Here is a 25673-nt window from a genome sequence, read left to right as displayed (position 1 = left end):
CCACCAACGCAAAATTCACGGATGGGGCGTTTTGAAGACGTTGGGACCGACGCAATCCGAAACTGCTACTCTCAGGTAATTCGGTGACCCGAGACTCTTTCAATGTCCGTAGGTACCATTGGAGCAACCTTTTTTGCTTCTCTGTGGGAGGAGGAACTGGAACTTCTTCTGGAACATCTTGCTCTTCCTGAGTATCTTGTGGAACATCAGCTTTTGATTTTGCCACCTCTAGGATGGTCAACCTGGGGCGGGGTGGGATCGGGGGTTGAACAATCTCCTCCTCCTCAATCTGAGGCTCCTCCTGGGGTTCAGGTTCCTTTTCCTCGAAGACAACATCCCGACTGATAAGGATCTGCTTCTTTACTGGGTCGAAGAGGTGATAGGCCTTGGATTCTTCGCTATACCCAACAAAGATACATTTTCTGCTCTGGGAATCAAGCTTGGTCCTGTCTTCCTTGTACACATGCACCCATGCGTTAGAACTAAAAATGCGAAGATGAGTGATAGAGGGCTTCTTACCATAAAATGCCTCATATGGAGTCTTGTCCTTGACGGCCTTCGTCTTTGTTCGGTTGAGAATATGTACGGCTGTATTGATAGCTTCACTTCAATAGGCTTTAGAAAGATTCCTCCCTCGGAGCATAGCAAGCCCTGTCTCTGTGGTGGTTCTATGCTTCCTCTTGGCTACCCCGTTTTGCTGAGAAGTATGTGCTGTGGTGAGTTGTCGCTTTGAACCAAGTCCTTCTGTTGGACATGTGCTTGGAAGCACTGCTGTCAACATACCAACCCTCTTTACCTTCAGTGACTGCATATGCTGAACAATGTTCACTGATTAAAAACAACTGTCCAGTCGTCACATTGGCAGAATCATTCTTAGGCTCTTCTTTGTTCTTAGCTTCTCTCTTCCGCTTCTGATCTGCTTTCTTCTTTCGGCATTTTTTGGCGGAGTGGCCAAGCTTTTCACAGTAATAGCACTTCATTTTCTTCTTGCGGTCAGCGTCCTTTGACTTCTTGAAATCCTTTGGCTTGCCTTTTCCAGGCTTGTCTTTGGCCACTAATGCCTTCTTGTTGGTTTGCGTAAAGAGTTTCTCTCGAGCCTCCTCCTGAAGGAGCCTTCTCCTGAAGGAGTGGGCCAAGCTCCTCAAAGGTGATTGGCTTAGTCCGTTGACTCGCAGTGACCGTAGTCACAAAACTTTTGAAACTCTGTGGCAACTTGTGGAGTGTGAGTAACACCAATTGACTCGTGTCTACCTTCTGACCAACCGCTGCAAGCTGGTCCCGCACGACTTTCACCTTTGTCAGATGATCATGCACACTACCACCCTCATTCATATCAAGATTATAAAGCTGATGCTGAAGAGTAATGATACGGGCTGTATTAGCGGTTTCATACAGCTCCTTCAGTATGGCCCACGCCTCTGAAGACGTCTCTGCCAACTGGATATGAGGAATCACAGCATTTGCTGTCGTGCCAATAAGCATTGTTAAGGCTTGAGCATCCCTCTCCTCCCATGCACAGAGTTCATCCGCATCTGCTTCAACTAGAACTTCACCTCTTTTGTCCACAATGTCCTCTGGCTTCTCCTCGGTCCCAATCACTATCTTCCACAGCTTCCATGCCAACAGATGGCTTCGGATCTTGACTTACCAAATTGGATAGTTCGTGCCATTAAGCTTTCCAGCTTCACCAAAATTGGGAATAAATGAAGAAGGAAGATGACTGGAGAAGGAGGAAGGGCGAGCAATGGGCGTAGAGGCTTCTGAACGCTGATCCATCTCGGTGAATAGCAAACTGAAAAAAAAAAGTGAAGCAAAAAATATGTACTGACCTCCCGTGCTAGCCTGAGCTGAAAACAGAAACAGAATCGCCTTACTTCCAAGGGACTTCTTCCTTCAGAGAGTGCTTTGATGAAGAAGAGTTGAGAGCCTATGGCTCTGATACCATGTTGGAGAATAGGAGGGAATGAATCACTCAAACCTCCACCCAAGATCTCTCCCACTCTTCCACACACTCAACTCAGATAGATGATCATAGATGCAATAAACACTCACTCAGAGATAACTTAAACAGAGAGAGAGAAAGAGTATATTCATCCACCGGATGGTGGGCAGAAACTGGCTCCAAGGGAGCAATACAAAACTCAGTGAAGTGCTGAGGAAAACTGATGGAACTCTCTCTCACAAACTGAACCAGCTCTGAGTGCACAGCACAGCCTAGGAAGGAGGCTTTCTGTCCTGCACTGGATGCTGGAATGACTGAAGGAGTGGGCCTTTTATAGGCACTGCCCAAGCCCTTTGGGTTGACCGACCAGTAGGGTCGGTACCCTGTTTGGTGGCCGACCAGATGGCCCTGGAAATCCGACCAGGGTTGACCCTGGTCGGTGGCCCTGGTTGGGCCGACTGGGCCTGCCACAGGCCCCTATAAAAGGGTGCCCTGTGCAGCCAGTCCATGCAGCTATAGGTGCCTCCAAGGGAGGCACAAGGCCCCCTATTTCTCTGTTGCAGGCAGCAACCAGCCCGTGTGCTGGTTGCCTATGATGTCAGCCTGGGTCTCTCTCTTTCCCAGCCCTCCTACCTCTCACTACCCCTCGTCCCCTCAAATCGGGGGCTCACAGGTGGGCACAGTGAATTTCTAACAACCAGTTCTGTATAGCCACGCGTTACCAACTGTTGTTACGGTCCCAAGTGGTGGTGGGCGAGTAGTGTGAGGGAAGGCGCATAGGGCAGCCTTGTGAATTGAGCGGGTGATCAGAGCAGCATGACCCTCGAGTAAGAGTATGAAATCAATATATGTGAAAGTGTATAAAGGCATGCTGAGTACCTAGGCGATAGACTAAGTTCGAAATGTATATCATGATAAGTGTTGTGAGTGATCGGTGGAGTGAAAGATACTGCGAGGCAGGGTGTGGATATACGGAAGAAGAGGTATGTGTGGTTGGCCCTAGTGGGAGGTGGTGCGACAACAAAGTCAGTGATACAAGAGGCAAAGGTAGGGGATCCCATGCTGTTATCGACGTTGGAGCTGCCTCCATGTGGGAAACAAGTACAGCAACTTGACGAAGGCCATCCGTCAAGACCGTTATAAATAATGAAATCATGCATCCTGCCTAGATCTAATAGTGACTACCCATAAGTTGTGACCGGGCCCCGCCTATCAGCTGAGACTCGCAGCATACTTGTGTCCTCCAGATCAAGGTATGGTAGCATAATAGAGTCATCTCTGAAGTCGAGGAGTGGTGCCTGACGTGCTCGTGTCCTCGCATTGAAGTCCCCAACAAGGAGGACTTCCCCGCGGCTCGAGAAATCAACGATGTCCTAATAGAGAGCTGCATATGATGACGTCTCAGTCTCCTCTCGGATATCTTGAGCACAGTGGGAGGTCTTGTGGGGGAAGTAGCATACTGCAACATACACATCCTGGCTGTCCGTGCGTTGGATCCGAATCCAGAGAAATCTGGAGTATGTGTCTCTCTTCTCTACTGAGATGGCCCCCAATAGAGAGGACTTGTAAAGATAGAAAAGAAAGATGTATTAATGTCTGCGGGAGGCCTCGCGGGCCTCTGGGACAAAGTGCACCAAAGGAAAACTCATACAAGCCTCAAAGGGCTAGAAAGAAAGAAAGAAAGAAAGTTTATTAAAGTCTTCAGAAGACCGATGGGTTTATGAGACTGTGAAAATCCTGATACAACGAGCTGTGGTAGTGGAGCTACTAAACAAGCATCCATACCAATGCAAAATGCAAAATGCAAAAAACACAAAAATGCAAAATGGCAGTACTAAGTCCTAAGTACATGACATAGTCATGTCGATGGTCGACTATATATCAATCTCAGCATCATCATCAATATCATCATCATCCCCAGCAACAGCAAGATATAAGGATGGATCAGGCAGTGGAGGCATGAAGTCGGCAATAGAGTGCTGTCGGTCACTCAGAGGTGCGGTCCTGGCACGTCTCTTGGTCTAATATATGCTTATCTATTGAGTTCAAGAGCTCAAGCGAAACCAAAGTCTGATACAAATAGAAATAGAAACATAAACAATATGAGATCTGGGACTCTGAAGCCGAATCCCGACAATGTGGCGGCTCTCTGGTGAGCTGTGAAGATATCTCGGATCTGTGTTTGTTGAGCTATCTCACGTTGTGGCGGGGGGCGCGGTCTCCTTGATCTTTGAACCCACCGAGCTATGTCCAGAGTGAACCCTCACCTCTATCGGCCCCCCTAAGGAAGGTTGTGATGGGTCTGACCTCAATAGAATGTGCTCTGGTCACTCTTCGTCTCGTGCGTGGTCCCTATTTCTTTCTCTTGGCAGCACCGTGTGGACTCTCTCTGCTAATTTAGGCTTTCCTCATATCGGTTAGCTCCTCCTCCTCTACTCCGCTGTGTCCTGGGGTTGCCTGAAATGTATAGAAGTTTGTGACGCGTCGCTGTGCTCGGTTAGCCTTTGTATCATGTGGCCTAGTTGCCTCCTTGTGCTCTCTGATCTGTAGTAGTAGCGTCTCCTTGTGTCCGCGCATCTCCATCAGATAGAGCCCAATGTAGACTTGGTTATGGAAGTGGATCAGTTGTGAGAGTGGACCGAAGCCACTCCCCTCCAAGTAGAGACAGTGGTAGCGTCCCCGGATCTCATAGTAGGTTGGATAGACACATAGAAAATGCTCCTTTGTCTCAACCACCCCCAATGTGCATAACATGTAGATCCGTTGCTCTCTCTTTGGGTATACCTGCTGCTCTCCCCGCCTCAATCCTCAGCTAATGGGACAAAACCCACATCTGTCCAATGGCGATCCTTAGTGCATGTGAGACTCCTCTGATATTGGGGTCTGATGATGAATCCCTCCTCCGATACTCTCAAGAAGTGGTCGCGATAGAACTGGGTCTTGGTGGGGAGCTCCTGGTCCCTCCCCAAAGTTCGAGATGTATGGAGCTGGAGAAGATCTACCTGTATGATACGGTTGATCTCATCACGTGGTGCGTCCATGTTGTGTTGAAAAGGGGGAAGTCTGTCCATGTGGATACCATGCCTGGCAAACCATGTGGATATACGTTCATATGTGTTTGCTCTGCTCTTTGCTAGTCATCTAGATGACTCTAGGGCTAGCCTCAGTAGTCTCTAGTGAGATAAGTCCCAAACTTTGTGGATGAATGTCACTGTCTGAAAGATGGCATCAACTTGGACAGGTGTGATGGCGAACTCTTCTTGTACTATCTCATGTGGGATTGAGGGCTTACTCCGAATCATCCTATATCCCATAGGCACTGTAGCTACTCAAATCTCCTCCACTCTATCATCGGGAGGTCACATCCCTAGAAGGGTGCTGTATACATGGCAATCGGTTGCACTAGAGTGTCATAGAGCTAGCCCTTTGTCGGTGGATCTTGAAAATGTGCCTAGAAGCACTCTCTCTCTAGTCGGGCCAAAGCACTCTGCCCTCGTGTGAACCGCGCCTTGGCTGCCTGAGTCATTGTGAATATAGGTCCCGCGAAGATTGCTCCCAAGTATGTGTAGGCTTGCACTGTCTCCACTGGCTCACCTGAATAAGTGAAGCTATGTCGGTGAAGTACTACGCGTGAGGTGTTGAAGATCATAACCTTGGTCTTCCCAAGGTTGACTGTCAGTTCTCTCTCTCTGCAGAACGCCTCTAGGGCCTCGAGATGTCTATGCAGCCCCTCTACTGAAGACGATATGAGAACTATGTCATCGGCATATAGAAATATTTGTATCATGAGGTGGGCCAGTAGTGATCCCTTGGCCCCTAGGTGGTCTTCTATGAAGATGTGATCTCATCAATGTAGAGTCCGAAAAGAGTCGGTGAGTGGGGGCAGCCCTGCCAATCCGATAAACCACCTGGGGCACGAACTCTCCCTGTAATGGACTCTTATAGACAAAGGAGAGCACATAGAAAGTCTAACAACCAACTAAATGGAGTGTACATGTGTGCGCGAACCGGGGCTAAGACCTGTTGCCCATGTGCAAAATGCTCAATCCGTAGGCCCTCATGATCCTGTTCTTTCCAGTTGTGTTGCTGTTGTCGGAGTGCAGCCCATACATTTTATGTAGTGAACAAGTGACAAGTAGTGGGCCTAGGCATAGAGGACACGTCCGGTGGTGCCTCAAAGAGAGAGCATGCATATGTATGCCACACACCCGGATCAATGATGGGAATAGGTGGCTTCCTTTCCAATAGAAGCCCCCATCCTCCTCAAAATGATCTGATAATCTCATCCATCCTCTGTGTGTGTGTGTGTGTGAGAGAGAGAGAGAGAGAGAGAGAGAGAGAGAGATGTATATCCTCTACATAGGTACTTTATTGTAATACTAATCGGGGGGTGGGGGGAGTACTAAGTGGAGGAAAAAAGTGTCCCAACACGGCGTTCCTTGACTTCTTCCTTGGCATTTCGTAAAGCATTTGTAAGCTGTTTTCAGTATCTCTGTCAATATAGTGTTCACTTGAATGCAGCTTCCTTTATGTTGATTGAGTGCTTTCTCTAGCTCAGTCTTACATGTCTAAGATTTTCTGTATTCCATCTTCAGCCGGGTATGAATTTTTTTTTCTCAGATTGCTGCTTCTCTTGTTATTTGCATTGTTGTGATAAAGATAATGTGTTGTGGTCAGATTCCATTGTTTTGTCACCAATGCTATTTCATGGATGCATTGGGGGGTGGGGAGAGAGAGAGAGAGAGAGAGAGAGGCTCAACGATGGGTTGTGCAAGTAGTGGCCAAGCTTGGGGTTAGGACAAGTGATGATACTTTGAAGGGAACTAACATGATCACCTCACGACTATGCTATTGTTGCAGACAAGCTTAACAGAGAAGCCCATCATGACTAGCTGTGTGAAGCCTGCTAAGGTTTACCAGGATTCAGCACCTGTGCTTCTGCTCCATGGATTCGACAGGTGATGAAGATGACAATATGGAACTCTTTGTTGGCCTTTGAATTCCAGGCATGACATGGGTAATTGTTTCCTCTGCAGCTCCTGTTTAGAGTGGAGATACACTTACCCCAAACTTGAGGCAAAGGTCGAGTGTTGGGCTGTTGATATTCTTGGTTGGGGTTTCTCTCACTATGGTAACTTTTCTTTTTAGTCACCCCAAAGTACAGTTTCTAAGATAGGTATTCTGCTTGTCAAGTCTAGTTATGCTGCTTTGTAAAGACTGATATTATTTATATTTGAGCAACCACACATTTTTGAGTTTTGGCTTTTCATGTATTTAAAGGAAAGTGGGTCAATGACATTTGGTTTTGCAAGATTTTTTTCCCCAATGCATGCTTTTGTTTTTGGGACATGTGTGGTGTTGTAATGAATAACATGTTGCAGCAGAAGAACTGCCATCAGTTGGGGTGGCTGCAAAAAGAGAGCATCTTTACGAGGTTTATTTCACTTTCTGTAAACATATCTCTTTTGAAGCAAAACTTTGCCTCGTATTCTGCTGATTTCCGGTTTTAATTCTGTTCCTGAAAAACAAGCTTGTACACTAGGAGGTCAAGAAAGAAGACATTCGAACTCATTTCCTTTTATCCTCCTGGTTTAATGACAGTTTTGGAGAGCATACCTGAAAAAACCCATGATTCTGGTAGGTGCTAGCCTTGGTGGTGCCACGGCAATAGATTTTTGCCTTGCTCACCCAGAAGCTGTAAGTTTAAAGTCTTTGCGATCATAATTGTGAGTTTTTTTCCCCATAAAGTGAGTTTTGATTTCTATTGCTCCTGTATGGTTTTCAGGTATCAAAATTAGTCCTTATAAATGCACAAGGCTATGCAGAGGGCACTGGCAGGATGGCTTCTTTTCCTAAAATTCTTGCTTATGCTGGGGTGAATACATTTCCTGTTCTCATCCCTACCCATTTTCATGACCTATACGAAACCAAATTCTCTATCTATCCTTTTCTAAGAATCATGATATGTTGGGGGGTTGAACCTAAAATGCTAGCAAATGGTCCTGGGGTTCTTATGCATTTAATTTAGATCATAATTTTACTGTTATTGTGGGATGATGTAGAAAGAGAGAACTGTTCCAACCCGTCACTCTTTATGTCTTGCAGGTTTCTGTGCTGAAGAGTGTGCTTCTGCGTACCTATGCGAATCTCCTTATTTATCAGAAAATAGAATTGGGTGCAATCATAGATCAGATGAATGTGAGCTCCTTACTATTCTTATCTTCAAAATTTTCCAAAAAACATGTTATTACCTTTTAAGTCCAAGGCAAATGCTCAAATTGGTTACAGCTGTGAAACTCAGTTATACAGCTAGAAAAAGTCAAATCTAAAAAAGGCATGCATTACCAGGGAGAAATCAATTCTCCTCTTTCTTATTATACCATTAGAAAGTGGCAACTGAGAGGTGTAACTCTGGAGTAACAAGGTAGATAGCACAATGATGTGAGCCTCCTGAAAATGTGATACCTCTCCCTTGTTGTTTGAGTCCAGAGGTCCTGCCCTCTAGGAATCACTTTGCTCCTGTAGAATACGATATGTGATGCCGAAATGAAATCTAAAGCACATCTTTCTAGGTCGGGCATGTAGAATGCAACCCAGTTGAGTCACTGGGATCATAGATATTGGGCTAGAATAATCAGCAGGGACTTCAAGATTTTCTAGGAACAAGGAGCTAGCCTTTGGTATTATTGGAGTGATCTGAATTGTAAGACAAGGATACTGAGGAGATAGTCCAAGTATAGACACAACGTCACATTATACATGATATGTCATCATATGACATAAAGCTATTCTAGAAAATGAAAGAAACTCACAGTTTACAGTTTTAAAATTTCTTTTTAAGCTGTAAGATAACCATTTGAAACTTTCAAAGAGCCAAAAATAAAAAAGAGTTCTATATTAATTTTTGGGATGTTCCGGGGCCGTTACGGTTCCGCCTTGCTTCCTGGAACAGCATTCCAGACGTTCCGGATGTCGGAACGCCGTTCCCTGGTAACTATGCTATATATAGCCCCTGCCCCCCAGTCAGTCTGCATATAGGGGCTGACCAGCTTGATATGAGGGCCGACCCACCCTCTCTAGGGCCGACTCAGCAGCTAAGGGGCTGATCCCCCTTTGCCCTCTATAAGGGCTGCTCCACGCCTCACACTGGGCTGACCTCCTGCCCCGATTGGGCCGCTCTACCTGGCCTACCAGGCCTACTGGATCATGCCCTCCTAGGGGGCTGCAACCAGCCATAAAAGGGGCTGCTCCCCCTGCTCATGGACCCGACCAAGCATACCTAGGTGGCCGACCAGCAGGTCAGACCACCTCTGCCCACACAAGGGTCATGAAGGTGGGGCTGCAGTGCACACAGGTGGCCACGCAGGCCCCCTAGACAGCCACATGCGCCTCCTCATAGGCTAAGGGGGCCCAGGATGGCCACGCAAGTCTACTATCAGCCCTACCCAAGACTACCCTCACGGGGGGCTGCACACCCACAACAAGGCCCTCTCTCTGGAGTAGCCTAACCTCATGGGGGTGGGCACACCCACAAGCAGTGGCCCTCTCTCACTAAGGTGACATCAGGTGATGTTGACCTCCGACACTCCCTCTCAGCTCCTTGATGGAACACAGACGCCAGGGAGCTGGGTCTGGTACTGGTACAACAATCCAATTGTTGGTACTTGGACATTACACCAACAGAAGGTACTCGAACAATAATCCAACTCATACTGCCACTGATGCAAGGTCTGCTTTCTTGGATGGACATCTGTATCTCAGAGCTAGATAGCCCCCTCTGAAGCCCCCTCTCAAGTCCAAACTGTCATACTATCGCCAAATTGATGGACTTCAGTGCTCCAAGGACAACGGGCAAATAACAGCTTACAAGGATCAGCCAATTGTGTCTGGCTTCCTGCACGGGCAATTTGCTGACCCATCCGGATCTCCAGCAGCTCATCATACAATAGATGCAGCAAAACCCTAGGAGACCCCCTCTGGATCTGCCATGTCATAACGTCCAAACAGAATATATACTGGTAACATACTGCCACCTGAGTCGGCGGGAACAACACCTCGTGGCTGGAGGTCTTGCTTGAAAGCTTGCCTTGGTGAAAGAATCCCAGCCAAGCAATCCTCCATCTGGATCCGAAAAGCCTGCGAGCAGTACATCCTGCCTTGTACTACTGGAAGGCTGGAGTATATGTTGTCGTGGGGCTGTAACACTGGCTACCTGGTTACTGGTCCCCTCACTATTCCTTTGGGGACACTGCCGCCAATAATGACCTTTTTGGCCACATCGGTTACATGCATGGGACGCCTTGACTGCTTCTCATTCCTCAGACGTCAACTGCGTTCTGCCTTTCTGCTAAGCTGCCAAAGCCTCAGGTTGACTTTCAAAGGTACAATCTACAAATCGCTCCTCTTGGTCGAGCACCATAGGGAGCAATTCCCCCCAGGTCAACTCATTCATCCTGCCCAGGACAAATAGAAGGCCCCATACTGAAAGGATAACTGGGTGAGTAGAGTTATGGCCATGTCCTCGGACGATATTTGCTTCCCTGCCTAGAGGATCTCTTGTCGAAGTTCTTGTAACTTGTTGATGTGGTCCCGCATCGATGAAGACTTTTTGGGATCCAACAACTGCATGTGGGCTTCCAAGGATTATGCAGGGATGCCAAGTGCTCCCATATACTATTGGCCACCGTCATGTGCTTCATGTGATTAATCACCTGAGGAGTACAATTAATGAAAATAAACGACCTTACCCTTGCATTGACACAGACCCAGAGCTGAGACAGGGTCTCGGCCTCCTAGGGGATCTGGTCTGGCAACTCCTATCAATATGAAATCTGCTAAATCATACAATTGTAACACAGACTCCATCATCACCCACCAAACGCCGTAATTGAGGCCATCCAATTGACGGTCAATTGCCCCCCTGCTCATGGACCCGACCAAGCAGACCTTGGTGGCTGACTAGCAGGTCGGACCACCTCTGCCCACACAAGGGTCATGGAGGTGGGGCTGCAACACACACGGGTGGCTACACAGGCGCCCCAGACAGTCAGCAAGATGCGCCTCCTCATAGGCTACCCTGAATCACAGCAAGGGGGCCCAGGATGGCCGTGCAAGCCTACTATTAGCCCTACACTAGACTACCTCACAGGGGGTGGGCACATCCACAAGCACTGGCCCTCTCTCAGAGCAAAAGTGTAGCTTTGTGAGCTATCACATGAATGTGAATATTCAAAATATTTAAACCCACATGCATCTTGGGCAAATAGACACAGTTGTACTTCAGTTAGGCGAACCACCTTACGATCCGTTTTCGTGTGCCAAAAACATTCCATTGCCTTGGATATGAATTTTCAAATGTCTGTGAAAGCCAAGGAATCAAAGGCAAGTGAAATTGCGCATAGGCCACTATAATAGATTGCACTATTCGAAGGCGAACATGCAGTGACCATATGGAGAGCTTCCAATAATCTATTTTATGAAAGAGCTTCTGCAAAACCCATAGTCTTTCTTGTGGGAAGGAAATATGCGAACCAATGGGATAGCTTAGATGACAGACAATCTGATCAGAGGCAAAATCAATCCAGGCCATAAAATGTGGTGCCAATCACTTTCATTGAGAGGAAGAAGTTTAGATTTAGCAAAGGTCACATTCAATCCAGCTGCAAGGCCAAATGTGTGAAGAGCTTGCATTATATGGCAAACATCCGAGGCAGAGTTTCGGAGAGAAAAGAAGGAATCATTGGCATAAGGCCTAATTGACAAAAGGAGCAGCTTCAAGAATATTGATGCCATGCAAAGAGTGGCGATAAACTAAATCGTCCATATGCATAAGAAGTGGATGTGTAGCAATGGCAAAAAGCAGAGCACTAAGTGGACAGCCTTGACGAATAGATCGTCCTAATGACCATGAAGAGGAAAGAGCATTAGACAAAAGGCAGGACGTTGTGCCACCATCATGAAGCCAATAAACCACCCTTTGCATCTTATATCCAAAACCCAATCTCCGCATGACCTCTGCCAACATTTTAGAAATGATCTGCGAGATACGTAACACCAACATTTTAGAAATGATCAGTAAATCACGGGCATCAAGGTGGTCGGCCTCCAGTTAGAGAGATGCTGGCATAGAGGCTTCTTTTGAATTAAATGCAACAGACCTTTCTTCCTAGAAGAGGGCAAAGAACTGGATAACCAGTTTTCCCCCTCGTCGGTTCTAGAGGCTTTTGTGGCATCCTATTTGTCAATTTGTATCAATTCTCAAATGGAAAATTTCACAAAACTCTTTACCTTGTAGACGAAGAATTCCTACTTCCACAAGCTACATTGGGTATGGAGTTTGTACTTTGACTCCTAATTCCTCAGCTATGAGCCTCTTTCGGATGAATTCAATACTTTTCCCTGCTTCTTTTGCTAAGCTAGGTCCCCATGCTTGGCAACCATAGAGAAAAACTGGTCGTAACTTGTACCAATGTAGTGAATAAAAAAGTTTTATTTTTCCAACTCCATTTAATGAGCAAGGGATATGCCACACTTGCTCGACTGGAGCGGCAGTGCTTTCACTCCCTTTTAGGATCCCCAAACTAAGTCCCTTCTTTTTTATTCCTTGGTCCACCCTGCAGGTTTGTATGGCAGCCCTTGTTGGGGGCCTGATTTATCAGAGGCCTATTGTGCTTGGGTCGAGCAACTCTAGGTTCCCTTGCTGTCAAGGATGATCCACAACAAGCCATTGGTTATGCATCAGATGTTTTTGGCTGAGTTTGGGGCATCTTCACTGCAGCTTGATGCAGCTTTTTAGGTCATCACATACCTCTATTGAGTTAGAGAGTATGGCTCTTGTACCTTAGGAAAATGTAGATTATCGTGGCTGGCCATATCTTCCCCCTATCTTCTAAGTGACCTTACCAGCTGAGGGTGATCAGAGATGTTGGTGTGCGCACACATGCAGGTGGTTTAAGAGTTTGGGACTACACAGAGATAGATTACAGCCTTTCTAGTATGGCATCGATGCTTCTTCAGTCCCACTCACCATGTCATTAGAGAGGACCTCCTACTGCTACACACATTCAGGTTCTATTGGCACCCAACAAGCTTCCAATGAAGTTGCGCTTCTACAGGGATCAATATTTACAGATTTCAGAGCAGGGCTTCATTAATCCACCATGATATACTTGGATCCACCTCCCACATTCGTTGAAGATAGTGATCGGGTAGTTCTGTGTCTCATCGCATCGACTGCATCTTGAGAGTGGGCGGGGCTGAGGGCATACCTTGGGAGAGCCGCATATGTACCATGTGTGATTGCCATGAGATTGAGTCGGAGGAGCATTTCGCTTTCAGGCTCCTTAAGTACTATGAGATTTGAGGTTGTTATCATTTTCTATTTAGGGATGGCTTCGGGCCCCTCTCCAGCTTCCTCTCTTACCTAGATCAGAGATGCCTCGCTACGGTCATTCATGAATCGTCAGACACATGGAGCACTTGCTCGAGATATAGAGATGGAATCAGGTCACATAGCTAGACTCTCTCAGAGCATGATCACATAGTTTAGATGTGATGCGATTCGATTATGTTGTATTCATTGTGGGTGATGATGCCCGATTAGAGGCTCCACCCTTTCAGCTCATTGTATCAGGTTTCTTTCAGTCTCATAGTCCCTTCGGCCTTTCGTAGACTTTTAATAAATTCTCTCTCTCTCTCTCTATATATGTGTGTGTGTGTGTGTGTGTGTGTGCGTGCGTGTGCAAAGAGAGAGAGAGAAAGAAAGAAAGCAAGAAAGCCATATTAAGTCCGTGGGAGGCCTCACAGGCCTATGGGACAAAAAGCAATGTCAAAATGACTTACAACGTTTGGATAAACCAAAGAGTCGAGGAGTGCACATGGCATCTCATCTCGAGGTTATTATAAGCACACATCTATAATCAGGTTCTATCACAATATCATAAAATGACCTTCATTACATCAGTTCAAGACCGAGGGTCTTTGGGTTTAGATTTGCAGTCTCTAATTAATGCCAATCCATCCCGGTAGACTGCCCATTTTCCAGCTTTGCGTGCATCCTTCACTTTAGTGAGTTCGGTACTCCTTTGTTTGAGCTGAGTTGGAGTTAGGTCCTCAGATATCCATACCCTTGTATCCTTCAGCTTATCCTGTTTGTCAGAAAATCTTGACTCTTCCTACCCTCCTCTTGAAATACACTTGTGCGTGTGTACGCATCTGAGTGATACATCTAATATCATTTTCATCCCAATCAACTCGTGGTATTTCCTTCTTGAGACATACGAAAATTTCCACTTGTGTGTACCCCTCTTCATCTGCAGCTAATGCAATCCTTTGATATCCCTCCAATATGTATTATTTTCCTGTTACTTGCTAACAGCTTCCTGCTCTTTGACTTTTGTGTAAAGGTCTACTTTATTGATTTTGTTGCTGGCCATGATGGCCATCTCCTTCTTGGTTGAGCTGACTTGGGTGGAGATCATCTTTGTGACCGTAGAAACAAGTGCTGGCGCTGGTGGAGATGTGCTACACACTTGTAATACTTCTGCAATGATTTCCTTCTTACCATTATTCTCCATGTCTTACACCTTTCTGCCCAGGGCTGCAAGCTAGAGCCTGAGCTCTCTAACTTCTTGCTGTAATGAATATATCTGTTCTTGTGGCTCTGAGCCGATCCTTTGCCTGAAGTGCAATGTATAGGGACTGGGTGTTGCTGTAATATTAGAGTAGGAGGGTTTATTGATAGGGGTTGTGACAAAGATCTTCACCTTCTGGGACTCCTTCGAGAACTCCATGACGGCCTGTGCATGAGTTAGAGGCCTCTTTGCTAAAGCTAACACCCTAGACCGAGCCAGGGGCTCAGCTCAGCTTGGGACTGGGTTGGACGACCTCTACACCGAGTTGAGGTGCTATTCCCTGCTACCGGCACTGCTAGCGAGTGACTCAACCTAGGAGCTAGGTGGTGGCCAGGGTTTCTGTGCGGTGGCTTGGATTTACTGGTTGATGAAGAGCCGGACTATTGGACGAAGGCGGTGGGCTAGGGTTCGTACGAAGAGAGAGAGAGAGAGAGAGAGAGAGAGAGAGAGAGAGAGAGAGAGAGAGAGAGAGAGAGTTTATTAAAGTCTTCAAAAGACCGATGGGTCTATGAGACTGTGAGAATGCGTAGTCTATGTGAAGACCCGAAACTGCCCAATAGAGATCCTCAGTGAGTGGGGTAATTGGATATGCATATATCCTAGTGGGTCAATAAAACCCTCCTCTGTGATATGTAAACAATGATCCTTGTAGAAGCTGAGCTTCATTAGAAGCTCGCTCGGTCCCAACCAAGTCGGGAATGTGTGTAGCTATAAAAGATCCTCGAAGATGACCTGGTTGACCTCGTGTGACAGGAGAGGAGAGAACGGCGCATCAAAGCTATATTGGAAGGGAGGGAGTCTATCCATGTGAAGTCCCAGTCGCTCAAACCATCTCTTTGTGCTTGCATACCAGCATCTCTGGTCACTTGCTGTTGTTGATAGTGCCATAGAAGAGGACAATGCTAGCCATGGTAATCTGCTGCGCCCAGAAGTGTAATCCCCGTACCCCTTGACCCGGTATAGGTAGGTGATAACCTGAAATACTGCATCCAGCTGTAGTGGGGATGACCCAAACTCAGCCTGAATGATATGGTGGGGGACAGACAGCTTACCGCGGATGATCGGCGATAGCATGAGAACTATAGCCGCTTCACACGAGCCACTCTATATCTGACAAGTTTGGCCCCTAACAAGGGCTGCCGTACATCCCCGCTGTGGACGGACCAAGGAGTCAAACAACAATCCCTTGGTCCGCGGATCCTGAAAGTGTGAGCAGAAGCACTGCCTCTCTAATCTGGCCAATGAAGCGTATCCCCTGCTCAGGCGGGCCTGCATTGCGAGTCTCATAGTGAAGGTAGGTCCAGAGAAGATAACCCCAAGGTATGTGTATGACGAAACAATCTGAACTGGCGACCCGTCAAACGTGAACTGCTACGAGTGTGTAATGGCTCGAGATATATTGAAGATCATGACCTTGGTTTTACCAAGGTTGACCTTCAAATCATGGGACTCACAAAAGGACTGTAGTGCATCAAGGTGTCTCTGGAGGCCCTCTGCTGATGAGGATAAAAGCGCCACATCATCTGCATATAGCAATATTCGGACGCTGGACGGACCAAGGAGTCAAACAACAATCCCTTGGTCCGCGGATCCTGAAAGTGTGAGCAGAAGCACTGCCTCTCTAATCTAGCCAATGAAGCGTATCCCCTGCTCAGGCGGGCCTGCATCGCGGGTCTCATAGTGAAGATAGGTCCAGAGAAGATAACCCCAAGGTACGTATATGACGAAACAATCTCAACTGGCTACCCGTCAAACGTGAACTGCTCGGAGTGTGTAATGGCTCGAGATGTATTGAAGATCATGACGTTGGTTTTACCAAGGTTGACCTTCAAATCATGGGACTCACAAAAGGACTGTAGTGCATCAAGGTGTCTTTGGAGACCCTCTGCTGATGAGGACAAAAGTGCCACGTCATCTGCATATAGCAATATCCGGATTAGCGTGCCAGCTAGAGAGCATCCATCTCCCCGAGTGTCTACATAATTGTCTCAAGCTCGTCAATATAGAGGCCAAACAAGGTGGGTGATAAAGGACACCCTTGTTTGACCCCAATAGTGCTCATAATCTCATTTGTCCACCTCGACCCTGCCCAGAGTACCCTGCCCAGAGTCTGCGACTCTCTCGTAAAGTGCCATGATGGCCTAAATGATCTCATGGTCATACCCCAAATCCTGTAGGCGTCGAAGGAGGCGGACTCTCGGAATCGTATCAAAGGCTTTGCGAAAATCCACAAAGCAACAATATACCCTTTGCTTTGGCGCCCTCGCCTTCTTGATAACACACTTGAGTGTGAGAATGTGATCCATGGTTCCATGATCGCTTCGGAATATAGCCTGTCCGGCTGCTCTAAGTCCTTGGCACTCTATGAATCGACCGACCTTAGAATTAAGCACTGATGCATAAATCTTGGACATGACGTGCCTGATCATAATGGTCCTGTAGCTCTCCAAGCTCATGGGATCCCCTGCCTTGTGGATGGGTGAGATAGTGTTAACAGTCCAGGTGTGTGGAAGCCCCAAACAAACAAGAACTTTGCAAAGATCCGGCTAGGAGATTAATCCCATATGCAATGAATTCAGTGCATTGGCCCTCATGATCTTTCACTCAATCATTATGAAGTTTCATTACGGCATCCTTCACCCCCCCCTCAGTGAAGAGTGTGCAGGAGGTAGGGCGGGGTATATGTGAGAGGTCAGAAATTGGTTGATTTGGGATATTGTAGAGTGCGCGTGCATAGTTATACCAGATCTGATTGTCTATGAGTGGTGAGGGGGACTGCCCCTCTAGAAATCTCTGCCAAAAGTCCTTAGAGTTGTTACTAAACAGAATGTTCAATAGTTTCTCCTCGTTCCGACGAATGAAATCCAGCTTCTTCTTGCGTACCAATCGAACCTTGAAATCCCCTTCTAAACCCTTGAACTCCAGTGGAGGTGAAAGCCTTCATCAATCGTTATGATCAAGCCCTCTTTGTCACCCATGCGCGCATGAGATTTGATTTCCACGCGTTAGCCTACACCTCTCACCGGAATACGACCCGCGGACCTATGCTACATTTGTGAACACCAATGCTACAATGAGCGACGACACGACTATAGGTGACCAACACCCTCTAAACCTGCACTTGGGAGAATCAGTGACAAAAAATGCCATTCTCATTTAGAGCTTATAGGTCTTGAGAAAAAAAACAACTCGTACTACTTGAGATGAAAATGGTTTGAATACAAAAATTTTATCACGTGCTTGCATGTATACTTTTGATCATGCAAATTTTCAAGTAAGCCCTCACCATGAGTCCCTTCCATCTACATCAATGTATTTTTAGTAACATACAATCATCACATGATTGCATGGATCAGCCTCCTCCACATTCAAAGTTCATGGAGAGAGAGAGAGAGAGAGAGAGAGAGAGAGACTATTAGTATTTTTATTTTACATTTATTTACTTATTTTTCGAAGGAGGGGTGAGGAATGATTGTTGGAGTTGCAAGGAGAGAGGTCAATTAAGAAACCCTCGGGGACACTTTTCCTCTCGTTTTTCTCCCTAGGGTTAGTCTTAGGGTTAGCTTCCTTTGTAGAGTATATATTCCTCATTTTGGTCTTTTCTTTGTTTCTCCTCTTACACCCATTCGTAATATTTGGTGTCAAAGCCCTAATCCTCTATTAGCTCAAGCTAGTTTTGCCTTAGGAGAAGGTCCAACAAAGCAGCCATGGAATCTAGATTCATTTTAAGAACACCGAAATTTGTCTCTCAAGGTAAAATCTCTAGATTTGTCTCAAAAAGTGGGTTCGCATGGGAAGTGAAATGCCAAAGGTCTCAATGTGCAATGGCTATGTCAATATCTAGGGTGCGTCTGCATGTGTCCCATAGATTCTGGGTGATGATGTGATGCTTCAATAATGTCAACTTTGTGAATACTCTCTAGGCACACACATTGAGGCCGGTCCTCTCTCCCATCCACACCTTTGCATATATTTTAAATATAGCATAGTGGACATCCTAAATCACCAACAAAGTAGCTGTTCCACATAATGGATTGTCTATCTCTCTAAAGGGGGAACCATCTTGTGGGATCCCTTAAGTTGGTGATAGACTCTTCTGACCACTTTCAAGAGCTGTGAAGATGGTAGGCCAGTGTGAGCATGTGTGAGAATCTATCTCATGCTTGGCAGCCAAAAATCACAGCCTCTAGAGTGCAATTTTGAATCTAGTAAGTTAAAAAATCCTTACAAGGCTCGTTGCCAAGGAGTCCTATGATCTCCAACTTGCCTAGCACGGCTCCACACTAAATGTTAGAATTGATAATATTGAGGCCATGCTTGAGTCAAAGTAAGATGATTGTGCTCCAAGCCACCTTGGCCCTGGTGCTCACTGTGCTATCAGCAGATCCAAACCAAAGAGAATTCAGGATCAATGTCGTGAGGTTGATCAATGCAAGGGAGAGAGAAGCACAAAAAAAAAGTGATGTACATGCAACTGCTAGTTCACCACGAGGGATTTGGAGGAAAAAGGGAAGTCCCAAATGGTAACTTTGTGTTGATGTTCGCTATAATATAAGAAAATTCGTGGGTGGGGTTCATGTCCACTCTTACCTCCAAGCACCTGATGGTGGTGCCTTTGTTTATCCATGTGAATCGAAGTGCAATCTCTCATCTCAATGTACCGAGGAACAAAACCTGCCCATAAGTCTTGAAATCCCAGCCAAAAAGATCCTAGCCTATTTGTAGACCTGGAGGCAATGCTGAATAGACTCATCAATCTTGAAGTACCAAAGGCAAGAAGGGTCCAAAAGTGCTCCTCCATTGGTGTACTGCAATTCCTCCATGAATGAGAAGCCAAAAGAAAAAGAGTAACTTTCTTGTTCCCGAGGGATTTCATACTTTATAGTGATCTTTGTAAGTCAAGAATGATTTAAAACCTCTCCTAGTGAGGAGCACCGGATAGTCGCCATCCTTTGGCTCTAATATCAAATTTCATGGCATTGCTAACAGTAAAGTCAAAGGATGGAAGGATCTTCGAGTGATTGGCTGCATCGAGCCAATGCCACTTTAACTAGAGGTGCCTCAAAGATAATCAGCTTAATGTACATACTCTTATGTTCAAGAGGAACTATAGGGGAACATCAAGGGGTGCCTCAAAGATAGTCACCTTAAAGTACGACCTAGAGATACTATTGGGGGGACATCCATAATTACTTGGCTGGCACTTGAGTTTAGAGAGACATTTTATAGGAAGGAAATTCTTTTCTTTTCAAGAGAAAAGAACTATCTAATAATGTGATGAAATCAATACAATGTTAGCTTGTAGGAGGGAACTTTTAATGTTGGTATGACTAGGTGTGACTTTAGTTTCTTGGATTCTCATTTGGGAGGTCATTCCCCTTTTAGTTCAGCTTGGACAGCCTAGGCAAGATGGGGTTTGGGCTCGATTTGAGCCACATAGAATGGATCATGTTGAGGACACTATAGGAGCCGGCTTAGATGATACGACTCAAATGATGTAGGATACTATAGGACACATACATAGGACACTACAGGAATAGACTCCATGTAGTAGGCCAAGTACTGCCATCTCAAGATGACACTACCACATGTGGAATACTTCGTCTACTAAGATGGCCAAGCGCAAAGAAGAGGGTACTCATAGGGCTAAATGTAATACTCATGGGTCTATTACGAAGGCTCGTACATCAATTTGTGAGTCTCCATGTCATTTTCCTGGACTTGGATTACTTGACTATCCAATTGATTTTTTCCTTTTTATGCTTATACCTACCTAGCCTCTCTCATCTTTGGCACATCTATATCTTTATTTGTTGTTGACTATTTTAGTCTTTCAAAGAGCTTTATAAACTTATTCGTTCCTTCTTTCACCTAGTTGTATTAGACCTCTTTCCTTTGTGTTCTCAGTGTCAACGTTATTAGTGTGGTGTAGGTATTCAATTGCCCCTTGTTTGTAGGGGCTCAATATGTAAAGAGACTTTTAAGGTGTCAAGGTTGAAATGGAGGATATCAACATACTATGGTGATTCCTTGTTTTCATTTATATAGTTTCTACCTTGAATAAAATGTATTGGGTTGGGAATCTAACTTCATTGAGAAGGCTAAAGGTAAGTGTAGAGGTCACCATTTGCCTTGTGCATACGGTCCCACCCATAGTGTTGGAGCTTATCAGTTAGAAAACTCGTCATCCCAAAGAATAATGAAGTCTTTGTTGATAATATGTGCAAAACATACTAATGCATTTCGATCATTTGGGTATTTAGATGCCATGCACAACCTCCAAACTCACTGCTAGCCTAGCTTCTAGCATTGCACTCGGACCAATTTTACACCCACATGGGGTGTTTCGAATGGAAGCCAAAAAGGCCTATGGCTATGGTAAGTCCCATACTATGTAGAAATGGCAATTAACGACAAGGGAGATTGGCTTTGAGGACTTGTGCAAGGGTGTTTTCCCTTTAATCATGTTGTATGTGCTATGGCGCCTCCATTGGCCTCCAACTTTCAAACAACACAACAAGACCATGAGGTCGAAAGTGTAGTAAAAGAAGTTCATGATGTTTTCTGGTCTGTTTGTAGTATGGACCAAGAAAGCAAGGTGCGTTCCCAAGCATGGCTTTCAAGTTTTGGTCACAAGTGTGGAAATTTGATTAATGAGAATAAAATGGTGGGAAATCTTGCCCCATGTTTCAAGGGCAGAATAAGCCACAACCAAGTCTAAAGCGTGCAAGTTTTTGGGTTCTATGGGCATGATGTGACACTTGCATGGTCACCAAGCAAGAATGAGAGTGTCTCTATCTATTCACACTTGATTGAGCTTTATCACAAGAAGGGATTCTTATGAAGGATTAATAGGTGTGGTATCTTTCGTGTAGGCTTTCATATTGAGACCAGGGGCCATTTGACAAGGCGGCTAGTGTATAATACTTTTCTAACTTATTTCTCTCTTTTATTTTTATTACTGCGGATCGTTATTGTGGATGTGAATAGGGGAGTTTCTAAGGTCTTCTCATATAGCTTGGGGACTTCACTAAGCAATATTTAGATAGCATGTGAGTTCAATAGAAGGGGCTTTATTTTCTTGTGGAGTTATAGAAAATATACATACATAAGGGGTACTTAAAAGCCCTTTTGCTGAACACACATGAAGTATGGGGGTTTTACATAGTGAACGCTTTGAGCCTTTCAGTTAAACTTGCCTTATGACAATTCATTTGTCAATTCGTTCATTAATAGAAAAATAAATTTAATACTAAACTTTATTTAATATGCTCAACATTTTATCTTTCAAATGATTAAAGTTTCATTGAAATAAGATTTTGGGAGTCCTTGTAAAATGCTTTCGACTAAAAAGACCAGTGACCGAGACACAAAGTCTAAAAGCCTCAAAGAGAAGAAAAGACATCTTTAGATAGGCAGCCGGAATCAACACTTAGAGCAAAGGCTTTTTCAAAGTGGTCTATGGATTGATAGGTTTGAAGTGTGGGAATAGGGAGAGAGCAAAGTGTGAGAGTAGGAGCAGGAGAGAGAGAGAGCTGAAAACGATAGTTGCAATTAGATGAGTGTGTTACAACTGAATAGAGTGATAGGTTTTGTCTAAGTGACAAAATCTTATCCTTCACTAACGGTAGTTAGTGAACTAACTGTGGTTAGGGGGAAAAACCTCTAAGTGAGGGAAAAGTGCCCCTAACCTACTTATTACATTACATTGGTCACTGCTGAATTATAACAATAATTCTAACACCCCCTTGCAGTGCCAATGTCATGTACAAGGAAATGATCAATGACCAAAAGGAGATAAGTTCAGGGCACTGCGAAATGCCTCAAACTTTTCACGTGGAAGTGCTTTGGTGAAAATGTCTGCAACATTGTCATGTGTTGACACATAGATCATACTGATCTCTCCTGCATGCAACTTCTCTCTGACGTAGTGATAGTGAACCTTAATGTGCTTTGTGCAAGCATGAAACACAGGATTCTTTGCCATTGCAATAGCACTCTGACTATCAGTGAGAATTGGAGAAGGACCCTCCAATGAAAGATGAAGATCAGCAAATAAACGACGCAGCCAAACACATTCAAATGTCGCTGTGAAAGCTGCCCTGTACTCAGCTTCACATGAAGAGATAGCCAGTGTAGATTGTTTCTTGCTCAACCAAGAAATATAAGCTTTGCACAAAAAGAAAAAATTGCCACTTGTGGACTGCCTAGTGTCATAGTCTCCAGCCCAATCTGAGTCACTGTAGGCATGCATCTGCAAGTCACCCCCCTTGGGAAACATCAAGCCAAAAGACTTGGTACCTTGCAAATAATGGAAGATGCGTTTTACAGCCTGCCAATGCATAGTCTTTGGGCTGTGCATATATCTGCTCACCTGAGAAACTGCAAACTGAATATCAGGTCGTGTATTGCAGAGATAAATGAGGCATCCAACAGCATGATTGTAGAGTGTGACATCAAATGATTCACCTGCTTCATGCATTGTAAGCTTCAGCCCCGGCTCCATGGGAGTAGCTATGGGCTTACAATCCTGCATGTTGAATCTGTCCAAGAGTTTTTGCACATACTTGGATTGAGACATACCGATGCGACTTTTCTCTTGAGTGAACTGGATCCCCAAATAAAAGTGTAGCAGCCCTAAATCTGACATGTCAAAAGTGGTCTGCAATTCAGCTTTAAAATTTGCAATATTATCTTCATTTGACCCTGTGAGCAGTAAGTCATCTACATAAAGAATGATGACTAAAATATCCCCCCCATCCTTCTTGATGTAGAGGGTGCTTTCAGTTGGACTGTTGTGCAGCCCCTTGTTGGTCAGAAAGGCATGAATTTTTGCATACCATGCACGTGGGGCCTGTTTCAGCCCATACAAAGCTTTATTCAGCTTGCATACTTGAAGTGCATTTCCTGAAATTTCAAAGCCTGGAGGTTGTTTGACATAAATCTCTTCCAACAAGTCTCCATGAAGGAAGGCTGTTTTTATGTCCAGCTGATGAACATTCCATTGAAAATTTGCAGCCATTGCTATAACTGACTGGATGGTTGTCATTCTGGATGTAGGAGCAAAAGTCTCCTCATAGTCTATGCCCTTTTTCTGAGTATATCCTTTTGCAACCAGCCTTGCCTTGTACCGATCAATGGTGCCATCTGGCTTTCTTTTAACTTTGAAAACCCACGGTGTACCTATGGCATGCTTACTTGGTGGCAAATCGACAACTTCCCATGTCTGATTTTTCTAAATGGATTGCAACTCATTGTGCATGGCATTCATCCAATGCACATTATCCTGTGCCTCTTCAAATGTCTCAGGTTCCTCCTTATCAAGAAGAGTACCTGCATAAGCTGATTCAACTGAAAGAGCACCTCCCCCATGCCTTACTGCACTCCGAGTTCTGCCAGGTAATGGAGCATCAATTTTACTCTCCCTGAGAGTTTGTAACAGCCAATTTGGGACTGTTTTTGCTGCATGTATATCTGCAATTTCTTGCTGAACAACCTCTTCCACTGCTTGTGGAGGTGGTAAGACATCCTGTGGCTGAATTGGAGCATGTGGAGGTATCTGAAAATTATGATTTGCATCAGATATATCAGCAGGGGAACCCAAGGCAATGGGTAGTAACCCCTCAAAGACATCATCAGAAGAAGAAGGCAAATCAAATTCAGCTTGAGTGTGAGCTGAATTTTCTGAAAATATTACATCTCTACTGACAATAATCTTGCATGTGACAGGATTGTAGCCCTTGCTCTCTGCACTGTACCCAACAAAAATGCATTTGATTGCCTTATCAGACAACTTATGCCGAAACTCAACGGGCACATGAGCATATGCAAGGCATCCAAAGACACGGAAATGATCCACAGAAGGCTTTCTCCCTTGCCAAACTTCATAGGGAGTCTTGGTCTTCAAAGCTTTTGTGGGTGCCCGATTCAAATCATAATTGGCACACATGAGACCTTCAAGCCAAAATTTGTGAGGCAATTTTTTGCTTTTTAGCATACATCTATCCATCTCCATAAGAGTACGATTTTCCCTCTCAGCTTTGCCATTTTGCTGAGGAGTTAGCCTCACTGTAAGTTCATGCACAATGCCCTTGTCTTTCAAAAAAGCATCAAAATCTGCAGACAAATACTCCCCTCCTCTATCTGTGCGTAATGTCTGTATCTTGAGTCCGGATTCATTCTCAACCATGGCTGCAAAGTGTTTGAAAACCATAAACACTTTTGATTTGCGTTTTAGTCCATAAACCCAAGTGTAGTCATCTATAAAAGTGACATAAACCCAAGTGTAGAAAAGTGACAAAGTAAAGATGACCACCCAATGACCACAGACATCACTATGGATAAGCTGTAATTTTCGAACAGCTTTTACTGATCCATCCTGCTTAAAAGGAGATCTGTGCATTTTACCAAGAATGCACTCTTCACAGGCATGTGGAGGAGGTGTTTCAAGAGGAGGCAATGCATCAACCATGGCATGTTTTTGAAGCGTCATCAAGCTACCATAATGCATGTGTCCATATCTGGCATGCCATAACTCCGCATTCTGCATAGCAGCAGTAGGAGTGGAAACTGCAAGAGCATGTGCTGGTCTTTTCTCATACATGTCAAGCTGAAAAAGACCACGTAACAAAGTGCCAGACAATCTCAAGGCATAGTCATGCTCTGTGTTATGGACTGCACACTTGTCATCTTCAAAAATGACCTCAAATCCAGCTCTGTTAAGAGTGGACACTGAAAGTAGATTTTTTGTGATACCAGGCACATACAAGACATCAGAAATTCTGAATGTTGAGCCATCAATGGCTGTAAGTTCAACTTCTCTTGTACCACGGACTGAATAGGAGTTGTTGGCACATGTGACCTTTTTACCAAGAGGTGGTGGATGCAGAGATGTGAAGAGACACTTCCTAGAAGTGATATGCTTTGAGGCACGGCTGTCAAAATACCATGTATTTTGTGTCTCATTGACACTGAAAGCTGATGCATCCTTGGAAGAATCATAACTGCATGTCAGAAAAGCATAAGTGTCATCATTACAAGTGGCTGTACTATCCCGAGCAGCCAACTGAGAGTCTGAAATGCAAGACAAGAAGGCATAG

General features: G+C 45.1%; 1 protein-coding gene across 5 annotated transcripts in view; it reads left to right on the top strand.

Annotated features, from left to right (window-relative positions):
* The window catches only part of LOC147902482 (alpha/beta hydrolase domain-containing protein VTE7-like), an 81043-nt gene that overhangs the window by 22259 nt on the left and 33111 nt on the right, over positions 1–25673 (top strand). For 2 of the 5 annotated variants that reach the window (XM_087373516.1, XM_087373521.1), the window contains exons 2-7: positions 6803–6900; positions 6979–7073; positions 7324–7376; positions 7544–7639; positions 7728–7817; positions 8048–8140. In XM_087373516.1, coding sequence (XP_087229642.1) covers positions 6803–6900; positions 6979–7073; positions 7324–7376; positions 7544–7639; positions 7728–7817; positions 8048–8140 — 525 coding nt within the window. The remainder of the gene's footprint in view (positions 1–6802; positions 6901–6978; positions 7074–7323; positions 7377–7543; positions 7640–7727; positions 7818–8047; positions 8141–25673) is intronic. The other 3 variants (XM_087373520.1, XM_087373519.1, XM_087373518.1) reach the window with 3 other exon arrangements.

The sequence above is a fragment of the Dipteris shenzhenensis genome, chromosome 4 (assembly GCF_047967505.1).
Source record: "Dipteris shenzhenensis isolate YYH24624 ecotype China chromosome 4, Dip_SZ_1.0, whole genome shotgun sequence".
NCBI classification, from domain to species: Eukaryota; Viridiplantae; Streptophyta; class Polypodiopsida; order Gleicheniales; family Dipteridaceae; genus Dipteris; species Dipteris shenzhenensis.
The sequence above is the reverse complement of the archived record's forward strand: the minus strand, read 5'-3'. Positions and strand labels throughout refer to the sequence as shown.